Source organism: Equus asinus, chromosome 19 (assembly GCF_041296235.1).
Source record: "Equus asinus isolate D_3611 breed Donkey chromosome 19, EquAss-T2T_v2, whole genome shotgun sequence".
Lineage (NCBI taxonomy): Eukaryota > Metazoa > Chordata > Mammalia > Perissodactyla > Equidae > Equus > Equus asinus.
The window spans coordinates 27,370,950-27,383,548 of record NC_091808.1 but is presented as its reverse complement, the minus strand read 5'-3'; the positions used below and the strand labels follow the sequence as shown (position 1 = coordinate 27,383,548).

The 12,599-nt window shown below is 34.2% G+C and overlaps 1 protein-coding gene across 18 annotated transcripts in view; it reads right to left on the bottom strand.

Annotated features, from left to right (window-relative positions):
- KANSL1L (KAT8 regulatory NSL complex subunit 1 like) overlaps positions 1 to 12,599 on the bottom strand; it is a 138,463-nt gene that overhangs the window by 81,395 nt on the left and 44,469 nt on the right. For 10 of the 18 annotated variants that reach the window (XM_070489862.1, XM_070489863.1, XM_044746650.2 and 7 more), the window contains exons 3-4: positions 10,455 to 10,596; positions 423 to 620 (exon numbers count right to left, since the gene is read on the bottom strand). In XM_070489862.1, coding sequence (XP_070345963.1) covers positions 423 to 620; positions 10,455 to 10,596 — 340 coding nt within the window. Of the gene's footprint in view, positions 1 to 422; positions 621 to 8,437; positions 8,483 to 10,454; positions 10,597 to 12,599 lie in introns of all 18 variants that reach the window. The other 8 variants (XM_070489861.1, XM_070489856.1, XM_070489857.1 and 5 more) reach the window with 2 other exon arrangements.

Here is a 12,599-nt window from a genome sequence, read left to right as displayed (position 1 = left end):
TGTGTACCAATACTTTACAAATTATATTAAAATAATCTTAATGATATCAATATTATAACAGACATTAGTTATATACTAAATATTTTAACTGTATTTAATGCCAAATAACCAACTTTAATAATCAATATCTAAAGCAGACACACATGTTTATTTGAATAGTTTATAAAATCAATTAAAAGTCATGGGGCCAGCGTGGTGGTGTAGTGGTTAAGTTCACACACTCTGCTTCAGAGGCCTGGGGTTTGCAGTTTCAGATCCCAGGCACGGACCTACACATCACTCATCAAGCCATGCTGTGGCAGTGTCCCACATACAAAATAGAGGAAAATTGCCATGGATGTTAGCTCAGGGCCAATCTTCCTCGCCAGAAAAAATAAAAAGTCATTTCATGCCACTCACATCTTACTCTTAATTCATGTTACCTGTTTTTCTATGTTGCGAAGAAGTAGTGTAGGGCTACTTGGTGACATTTCAAAATCTTGTTCTGGTAAAGGATCTTGACTCTCTTGGGGAATGTGGGGAGTCCCTGTAGTGTTTAATGAAGCTGCTTGGTCTGCAAATTGTATTTGTTTTTTCAAAACGTCTTTTGGAAGGTGACATTCTTCTAGGATCACTATCCCCTAGGCAAAGAGCAATTAAAGAGTTGAAATGAAAACAAAATGACTGCTAAATCAACTGTAATATTACAGTGCACTTGAAACCATGCTTCCTCTTATTCCCTCAGAAATCAGAAAATATACACTGAAAGTACAGTTTAACTCTATAAAAAATTGGCTGATCTAAAACACGTGCAGCTAAAATAACACGTATGTCTGATGGATTAGGCTTATAAAATACTGTTACAAATTATATAGCTACAGTTACTTTTCTTTGTATTTGTTTTAGTCATTAGCATTAAAAGTATGACACATTTAGAATAAAGTTAAAGGCTTAAATGCAAAATATGAACATTTCAGACTGAAATTGGATCACTTTCTTATATAATCTTCCCATATTTTGGTCACGAGCATTTCCATTTGAGTTTTTTATTTGAGCACCTCTGGTTTCACAGAGTAAAATACCAAACTTACAACATCACACAACAATCTAATATTACATCCATGCCTTTCCGAGCCCTCTGCGGAGCCCCAGCCCGCTTGCTCCAGCCAGCAACATGGGCAAGACGGCACCACTGAGAACAAGTACCCTCCAGGCCAAAGTCCTTGTCGTTTACAGGGTAGATGAGGTTACTAACAAAGACACAAGTTTCCAACTTGGATGGGGTATTTTCTGAAATGAAAGTAATTGGAGGAATGAGTAGAGATCTAGCTGCTGACCATTCACACACACACACACACACACACACACGCATTCCTCAACTGGCTCCCACCTCCCCAGCTTCTTCACTCCAACTGTTCTCACCCTTAGGTCCCTCAGAGACAACGAAGACAGAGAGAAAGGTGGAAAAGGAGTGCACACATATGATCTGAATGGTTTCATAGTCAGTTCTCACCACAAAAATTCTTCCCTTCCTACTCCCCTTCTACCACACTTCCTCCTGGAAATAATAATATATATTATTATTTATATATATTATATATTATTATATTAATATAACATATATTATTATAAAATATATGTTATGTGTGTGTGTATAAACACACACATACACTTTTTTTTTTTTGCAGAATGCCAGTAAGCTCCTATAGGCTAGTTCGAAACATAGTAAACGCCCATGTGGCCGAAATATTATATTCTTGTAACAAAAAATAGATTAAAACAATCTAACTGTACAGTATTCAAGATGGAACAAATTAAATGACTGCTGTGGGCCAGCTGATATCATGTGTAAGTGCTATTTATAGAATGGAAAGTGCTATAAATTATAATGTTATATATGAGTAATTTTAGTTTATACTATAATTTAGAGGATATATCACTTTAGAATGAACATATTCAGGTATGATATTAAACATACACTTTATTATTTTGTAGTAATATATTACCACTGAGCTTAGTAAAAGCAATAAATAATAAAAATTATTAATATTTTTGCTGAGCAAGATTAGCCCTGAGCTAACATCAATGCCAATCTGCCTCTATAATTATTTTTTTTAACCTACACTTATAACAGTGCTATTAACTTTTATAAAGAGAAGGGGAGCCAATTGTTAATCCCATCTCAATAACTATTTTCCTAGAATGCACAAATATGGCTGTCAAGAAATCTGAAGAAATGTATTTAAAAGAAGTTTTTGTTTCACTTGATATTTTAAAAATTAAATTAGACCTGATAGATATATACCATCAATACAGCTCTTGAAACTATCTGAAATATCCATTCAAAATTTGTACAAGTCTCTCACTAGGTTTTCACAAGTATCTGCATACATACAAGTTCTCACCATATCAGTATAACTATAATTCCCTTTGGTTTGATTACAATTTACATTATGAGCCAGGCTGCTGTGAATTAGCCTGGTTTCATAACCCCTACTTATAATATTGTTTCTACGGGAAGACTGATTGTGAATTTCAAAAGCCCAATTTCCAAACCTTCAGAATACTACCTTTTACAAGTAGGGAGCCTACTGCAGTTAATTCAATGAAGAATGGTATTTTTAAAATTCAACCAGGGAGACATTCCTAGTCAACTTCATAATCTATTTTTTTTCCCTTAAACTGTTGCCCTGGACAAAACTCTCACAGTGATTTTTCTCTGCCATAGCCGAGACCAGAAAAGAAAAGGAAACAGATTCAATCCTCTGGAGACACTGCAGAGATCATTTCTGCTCTGAAACGTCAGGAGAAGAATATACATGTGTTGGGTCACTGTGATGTACACTTTAAATGTCTTACAATTTTGTTTGTCAATTACACCTCAATAAGGCTGATTTTTTTAAAAAATCAGGAAAAGAATAGTCTAATGATAGATAAAATAAGGCAAATAACAGAGATATGAAAATTTTTTAGAAAGATGAGTTGCAACAACTGAGACGAGTGAAAACTCTAGCATAAGATGAAAGTGAACTGGCTGCTCCAGAGAAGACACTGTTCCTGATGATAACCACAGACAGCCCCCCAACTCTCCAGGGTCACCAGAGAGAAGACGGGATGTGAAAAAATCGACCACTACCTCAGCAACAGCTCTACTAACTATATATGGTCACTAAAGCTAATTTTAAGCACAAATTTAAATGAAAATGTTAAAATACAGAAAATGTATCATTTAAAAAACGTGGAAGACCCTATTACATAACAAAAGAAATCTAAAAGAGAAACCATTTAACATAGGATAGCCAGCCTCTCAAGCAAGGAAAACTATTCTACCTTTTTCTGAGAACGAGAAGCAGCTGTTGTCCTAATGAAAGGTGAAGGAGAAAAGAGGCGAAACATGTAAGTTGTAAAGTGTTGACAAGGCTGTTGCAAGAACAAGGAAGGGATGGAATTTGCCAATATCTGCTTTTTTCTCCTCCCTAAAAATTTAAGCAAAATTTAGACCACCCAGAGTGTGTCAAAGAAGGGGCAAATGACAATTTACAGACCTAAATTTTGCAGAGGGAATAGCAGATCTCCTCAGTGTGTGTCTCCTGACTAGTGGCACAAACTAGCACGGATTCAAACAGGGTATTTACAAAAGAGCATCTCTCAATCTCTTTCCCTTCCCCTTCTCTCTAATTTAATTGAAAAGAAAGGGTGTTTTCCTTTCATGACATGTTAAATAAAACGTTCTGTCTCACTCAAGAGAACATTAACTACTCTTCTCAATTTTTTAATTACAATAACTCAAGAAGCTATAAGAGCAAAGAAAGAGCTCCATTCCCTATTCAGTATAATAACAGCTCAACTAAAATGCACATAAATAAGCAATTAAACATCTAGATTAAGTCCTTAAGAAATGTAAGGAGAAACTACCAAAATAGAGAAAATATTGTATTTTGATAGCATAATTGTAATGACGTTTCCCATAAAATAAACATAGTATGATTCTTAAGGGAACAATGGGCCAAATACGCATCTAGCCTGAACCAAGAAAAATGTAAGGCCATATATTACTGGGAAATTTAGATTTCTTTCCCTAAAATAATTTATTCCAATAGGTGTTACATAGACACATAATCAAACTTTTTAAAATGTTTAAACAACAACTATATGGTACTGCTTAGAACACACAGAATAATTTAAAATATCCTTTCTCAAGTCAAAGAAATATGACCAGACTGTCTAGATTCAAATATAAAACTTAGTCATCAATTTAACTAGGAACCCACTTTCTTGGAAATTTCCAAATTATTTTAAACTTGACTTGTTCTTAGAACTCTATTTGCTATAAAAACGCTTGCAATATATCCTTTAAAAAAATGCCAAAGAGGAGAAATTAGCTGGTGATCTTGAAAGGATTAGGAAATCACTACAGCTGAAGGCCCAGGTGAATAGAGAGTCAAAATGAGAAACAGAACTACAGTTATTGAATAGGAAACTTCCATCAGGAAACTATTCTTGAACATAGTTCCCTCAAATCCAACAGACAGAACAGGTAAGCCTAAGGTTTATGTCTATCCTTCTATATTCACCTCCTACGATGTCACCACCAAATTGTATAAGGCATTAAACAACATTCATCACTCCTTAGCTTCCTCTCCCATCCTTGCACAACTCATACTTTCTGCTCCTTTGAATACCATACTACTTTGACATTCCTAAAACAGATCATGTTGTTTCATGCCTTCAAACCTTTAAGGAATGCCCTTTCCCAGTTTTATCAGTTCATCAAGCAAACTACTATCTATCCTCCAAAATTATACTGAGGCATCCCCTCTTTACTGATGTTTCATCTGATAACTAACCCTAAGAGTTAAGTATTCTCACTATGCCACTTCTGTATCTTATTAAAAACATATATCACTGTGCATATTACATTATACTGCAATTAACAATTTAAATGGTCTATCTCCCCTAGCAGAATACAAACTAATGATAGAGCCTAAAACTTACTAATCTTTATTGATGTGCAGACCCCAGTGGGGTTGGGCTCACCACATGGTTCAAGGGTTCTGATTCCTCCCCTTCTCAGCTTTTTCTTTTCAGACCAATCACCATCAACCCTACAATATTATCTCCATTATGTCCACAGTTTAACCATGTAGGATACAGTTTCCCACACACAAAAAAGTTACAAATAGATATTTAGCAATATTTAGATTAAATAAGACTTCATGGGATTGCATGAGAACTCATTATATTATTGCTTCTATGGGAAATATACTCTGAGTTCCAAGCAAACAGCTTATAATCTTTTGGAAACAAATATCGTTAAGCTAGAAAAATCTCATTTTAAATTTCCCCTGGTTGGAATTAAAACAGTATTTAGCACTGTAATCATTTGCTCAACTTTTATCCCCATTAGACTGTAAACCCTAAAAATTTAAGAACGCTGTAGGTTTTGTTCACTACTGTATGCCCTAAGCACATATTAGGTACCTAATAACTATGTGTGAAAGGAAAGAAGAGAAAGAGTGACGGAGAGAAGGCAGGCAGGCAAAAAACAAGGAAGGAAAGAGAGGTGAATAGATTTTATTTAAAAATTGCTACAATATAACAACATAGCTTTACCTGCCATTTCTACTGAAATAACTCCCAACCTACATCTTCTTATAAACCTGCCTTCTCTAATATCTCACATTCCCATCTCTTTCAAGACATCTCAACATGAATACCTGATAGAAGTTGTAAATCAATGTGTGAGAAAGTAAGCAAATTTTTATCGAATTTCCTATAAAACAAGCACTTTTCTCCTTTCCTGGAAACAGCAGGTCAAGGACTACGAGAGGAGATGGTGCTGATGGTTACACAACTATGTATTTGTCAAAATTCAGTGAATTGTACAGTTAAAAATGTGTATTCTGAGAACAAGATAAAGACAAATCCATAATTAGACACCTGTTAGTAGAAACATATAGAACATCAGGGGCTGGACGGGTGGTGTAGTGATTAAGTTCACATGCTCTGGTTTGCGGCCTGGGGTTTGCAGGTTCAGATCCCAGGCACAGACCTACACACCACTCATCAAGCCATGCTGTGGTGATCTCCCATATACAAAATAGACGAAGACTGGCACAAATGTTAGCTCAGGGAAAATCTTCCTCAAAAAAAGAAAAAACATATCTAGAATATCAAATAAACAAGAAAAATTTAAAGTTACCAGATAGAAAAGACAGAGTACTTACACAGGAAAAACAATTACATTGACAGTAGACTGCTCATCAGTATCAAAGACGACAATGACACAGGGTCTTTACAGGACTAAGGGAAGAAAACTATCAAATCAGAATTTTATATCAAATAAAATTATCATTGAAGAGTGAGGGTAAAATAAAGGTATTTTGAGACATACAAAGACAAAGAGAGTTCGTATTTTGAGACGTACAAAGACAGAGAGTTCAAATGTTTGGAGTTTAATGTCAAAACTACTAAAGAATGTACTTCAGCAGGAAATAAACCAAGAGAGAAAAGGTAATACAGCAGAGTGCAAACACTTCCCAGTATCCATTTTCCTCTCCTTTTTACAACAAGACCCCAGCCCCACTGGAGTTTTAGTTCTGCATATACCTTCTCAGTGAGAGACTGTATTACTCAGCCTTCATTCCCCTCTGTCTAGCTGTAGCCATGAGGGTGAATTTGGGCCAATGGAGTGTGAGACAACATAGTGCAACTTCCAAGTCACCTCAAAGACAAACCCTGCTGCACTTCTCTTCTCACTTCCCAAGGGCTGGAGTGAGGAGATGACGACACCCTGTCCAACAGTGCAGTCAGCACATCCTAGAGGACAGTGGAGCATCAAGATAGAAGGAACCTGAGTCCTTGAATGACCCTGTACAACCAAGTTGCTCCACCAGCCTGTACTCACCCCTCCCACTTTTGAAACGTTATGTACCTTTATAAAGTCACTATATTTGGGGGTTTCTTTGTTAGAGAAGCTTAACCCATAACCTAATTTTATAGGTAGAACACAGAAGAATAGTAAGCCCATTTTTTTATGAAATCTGTTAGAAATGTAATTTATTGAGTGTAAAAAGAAAAAAACCTAGATTGGAGTAGATATATTCAATGAGTAGTTAAAAAGTATTAAGACCCATGTATTAAGTTAAAAAAAAAGTACAAAAATATAGAGTACTTTTAGTCATTGTTAGAATTACTTCTAGTTAAGGAAGTATGTTAAAAATTAAGAGTAATGACAAAGGATGAAACTATAATATATAGCTTCAAAACCAGCAGAGGAAAAAGAAAGAAATGAAACAAATTCTACCAATCCAACAAAAGAGAGGTGAAAAACAAGACACAAATACAAAGAGAGTAGAATAAGGGCAAATAAAAAATAAAGCTAATCAGAGTGGATTTTTCAAATCTAGCTATATGTACCTTATGAAAGAAACACCTAGAATAATCAAAAATTTACATCTACCAAACAGCATTACTTCAAAATGTAAGAAGCAAAAACTAACACAATTTCTAGAAGAAACTGAAAAATTCACAATGATGGGGGAAAATTTTAACAAATCTGTATCAGAAATTGAAAGATCTGGATGTATAAAGATATAGCAGGTATATACAACAAAGCTAACCAGTTTAATTTAATAAACAGAGAATTCTATAATCAACAAATAAAGACTATACATTCTTTTCTATTATATATTGAGTATTTACAAAATTTGATTAGTAGTTGATCACAAAAAATGAAATCCACACAAGCTAATTAGTTCAGAGACTACAATGTACTTAAATGATAAGTTAGAAAAAAAAAAGTTTCATGAGTTCAGAAATACAGAGATGTACTATTAAATAACTCTTGGATTAAAAAGACAATCACATTGGAAACCTAAAAATATTAAGAGCAGAACAACAATGAAAGAATTAAATACATGGTATATACTCAAAGTGATACTTGAGTATGAACTGAAAATAAGAGTTATAAGATCAAAAAGCTAAAACAGTAACAGCAGTAATGGTATGGTAAATCCAATGAAAACGAAACAAAAAATAAAAGAAGAAAAAATAACGAATTAGAAAACAGGGAAAAGGTAGATCAATGAAATAAAAAATTTGTTGTGGGATGAAAAGACTAAGAAAATAGACACAAAATTTTTGAAAAACAACATGGGGGACTTTCGTATTAAAAGCAAACTTATTATAAAGCTATATAATCAAGCTAGATATATAGATTAGTAAGTCCAGTAATGACTCATCCATATGTGGAAACTCAATACATGACTAAAGTTATTTTAAAGCAGAAAGTGAACTAAAGAACATGCTACTGAACAAACAATGGATTATTGAAGAAATTAAAGAAGAAATCAAATATTATCTGGAGACAAATGAAAATGAAAACATGCCATACCAACACATTTGGGAAGCAGCAAAAGCAGTCCTAAGAGGGAAATTCATTGCAATACAGGCTCACCTCACTAAACAAGAAAAATCTCACATAAGCAACCTCAAACGACACCTAACAGAATTAGAAAAAGAAGAACAAACAAAGCTCAAAGTCAGTAGAAGGAGGGAAATAATAAAATTAGAGCAGAAATAAACAATATTGAAACAAAAAAGACAGTAGAAAGGATCAATGAAACAAAGAGTTGGTTCGTTGAAAAAATTAACAAAATTGACAAATCCTTAGCCAGACTAAGAAAAAAAGAGAGAAATCTCAAATAAATAAAATTAGAAATGAGAGAGGAGAAATCACAACGGATACCAAAGAAATACAAGGGATCATAAGAGAATACTATGAAAAACTATATGCCAATAAATCGAACAACCTAGAAGAAATGGACAAATTCCTAGACTCTTACAACCTCCCCAAACTGAATCAGGAAGAAATAGAGAATCTGAATAGACCAATCACAAGTAAAGAAATAGAAACAGTAATCAAAAACCTCCCCAAAAATAAGAGTCCAGGACCAGACGGCTTCTCTGGAGAATTCTACCAAACATTCAAAGAAGATTTAATACCTAAAGCAGAAAGTGAAGATGAACTACTAAATTTATAAAAAGGTGCTGGGCTGACTAGCCACGTGGAAAAGAGAAAGTTAGGTCATCGCCTCACAACAAATACAGAACTAAGTATCAGAGGTAGGATTTCGTAAACAAGACAGAGAAAAACACAACCCATAAAGGAAAACATTACTCCATATAATTACATTGAAGTTAAAATCTCTGTGCAAAAGTAGCTATGCTAAAAAATGAAAAGACAAGCTACAACATGAGAGATTTGTACTACTTATAACTGACTATGAATAGTATCCAAAATTTAAAAAGAATTCACACACACACCACTACCACCACCCCAAAAAAAGAGTGAAAGAGATACGTTAATTCTTAGACAAAAAAAATTTGATGGTCAATTACACTGAGGCCCAATCTCACTATATTCAGGAAGAATTAAATTAAAACAGTAATAAAATAGTATTTCACACCCATTATACTAGAAAAATGAAAAAGTCAGAAAATATAAAATGTTGGCAAGGATGTGGAGAAACAGGAGCACTGCCATACTGACCACGCAATCACATCAGTGAGTATAAGAAAACTGGAGACGGCCAGGCCTGAAATCCAGCATTTCCAATTTTAGCCATTTACCCAAGAGAAGCTCTCCACGGTTTCACAAAAAGACACGTAAAAGATAGTCACTGCATTCCTGTTTTTACTGACAGAAAAATTGAAACAATGTACATGTCTATCAATAGAAAAATAGGAGAAGAAATGAACATTCCATTGTATTCATACAATTCCATTTCATTCACACAATTAAATAACACACAGGAAGTATAGAAATGTAGATATACTACATATACTCTATACATTTTACTTATTTTATTTAATAAGTTCCTCTTTTCCACGTGGCTGGTCAGCCCAGCACCTTTCTATAAAGTACAGTAGCTCATCTTCACCTTCTGCAGCATTATGTGAAGTACTATACAAGTACTTCAGCTGTACAGGACATGCTTTATTATTTATTCTAAAAACTAAACCCAAACTAGGAAAAATTTAACATTCGATACATTTGGGGGTGGGTACACAGGTATTCACTGTATTGCTTTCTAGCAGTTTTATATGTGTTCATAATTTTTATTGAAGCAAAACAAAAAAACTCTAAGGAGATCCCAATAAGATACACCCAGAATTCCACACATATGTTAAAATAAATGTCAAGAAAGTAGGGGTTTATAAAGATATATATATATCATTTCTATTAACTGGAATTCAATAAAGAAGTTCTGAACTGCTAAAGTATGATAAAATGATCGTGATAAATACAAAGGCATTACAAAGATAGCTTCAACTTACAGCAATTAATATATCAAAAATCTTAACATTAACTACATTCGTATAAAGCCTTGTCACAACTATTTTGTGTGGAGAGCTGAGTAGAAACTAAAACAGTAATAACTTTTTTAAAAATAGAAGAACACAGACAATACCTTGGAGGCACGAATCTGCCTGTGAACATCCGTTAGCTGTTGGATTTTGTATTCTAGTTCGGAAATCTGGGCTTGAAGCCACGTCCATCGGCTGCCAACTCTTGCTCTGTCTACAAGCCACTTCCATTCAGTACTACAGTTACTGTGAACAAGACAAACGCCATTAGTCAAAGCACAAAGGCAATCAAGTTTTCAGAGACTGCTTAGTACCTTCCTTGACTCCTGTCATACAATCCCAAAGTCCTTTACAAAACACCTAATTACATGGAAAGAAGAATGGCATACAACTTCTTATAAACGAAAAAGATTTAATTTCTTTATGTTTCTGCCCCACAAACACCTGTTTTTATTCAACATCCAGTAGTAGGATAATCTCCTTTGCTACTTAATACTTTATTAATGCTCAAGGGCTGAAATAGGAGTGGGCCAGCAAAGGAAAGGAAACAAGAACGAAAATATTAACACCATGTAAACTGTTACAAAGCTTTTCACATAAGCAGATGTCAAGTATCTTGACAAGTCATTTGAACTGTGCTAGATTTAAATCCATGTTACAAACCAGAGTACTCAATTTTACTATATGTAATTTGTGTTGTTATAACAGGAATCACTATTACCTAATTAAATACTTAAAATAAATTTAAAGAAATTGTTAAAAATGATCAACAATATGAATGCTCTGCTACTTTTCAAATAAGTGTAACAAATACATACGACTTGAGATGTTTATTAAGATAAACAGCAGGTTAAAAATCTGATTCCCAGAATTCACAGCCCAGAGATGACAAAGAATTTTTATCAAGCATTTCCTTCATGCATGTTTGAAAATAAGGGTTGAACCCTATCTCCTCTATCTTTTGGCAAGAGCACTGCTCTAATCTATATTTTGTGAGATTATAAATTAATTACTTGAAGAAAATATTCCAACCACTCCAACTAGAAAACAATTAGAGTGTGTGTGTGCGTGCATGTGTGTTTGGGATAATTAATTAGGCTTCAGATTGCCAAGGAAAAACGTGACAGAAACAGAAGGTATAACTGAGGGGCAAGAACTATTTAATGGCAAAACACAAACTTCATGAAAAATGCCTAAAAACTGCATTTATTGTCAAAACCCATAAAACCCACCAAGAGTGAACCTTAATGTAAACTGTGGACTTTGAGTGGTAATGACGTGTCAGTGCAGGTCCACAGATGGTTACAAATGCACTACTCTGGGACAATATATGGACAGTGGGGGAGGTTATATTGTGTAGGGACAGGGGTATATGGGAACTCTATTTTTTGTTCAATTTTGCTATGAACCTAAAATGCTCTAAAAAATAAAGTTTATCAATTTTTACACATTTAATCATAATGGAATGCCTTTCATATAACTTTAGCCAGAGAAAACATTTATTCTAAGAGATCATTTTTGTCAGAGAAACAGAATACAATTATTGTAACTTTACTATACGGAATTTTTTCATTATAAAAGGATTTTAAATTACAGCAGCATTCCCCAAAGGCTAGTCTAATTGTATACAATGTGACTGAGGAAACCTTCATATAAATTAGGACTTCTCTTGTATATTATTTATTCAGTTTATAGTCATTATTGCGATTTTGTAAATTTGACACTTTTAAATCATATTTTCTTAACTATGGACAAAAGAGAATGCCTATTCAAAATATACTATTCATAGGTAATATTTAATAACACTAACTGCCAATCACGAAATTAGTGAGCAAGGTAAGGGCCATATCATGCAGCACTTGCACAAGTGAGAGCAAAGTGCTGGATTTTATGCAAAAAGGAAATTATTAACAAGGTGGTAACAAAAGTATTTTTTTCCAAGCACTCTGGTTACTAGATAGAAAAAGCACTGTAGTGGGGGCATTAGAGGAAATAAGAAAATCAATTAGAATGCAACTATAATAACACGGATGTGGTACAGATAATTGTGACCTCCAAATATGTCACGTGCTGTCCTACTTTTCTCAGCCTCTTTTGCACTTAGGTTGGAGCCATGTGACTAGTTTTGGCCAATGGGCTGTGAACAAAAGTGACCAAGTCATCTCCAGTCCACCTGACAACGTTCAAACCACTAGTGCAGATAAGACAGCTACAAGACGAAGGAGGACCACAGCCCAAACCACACTGTA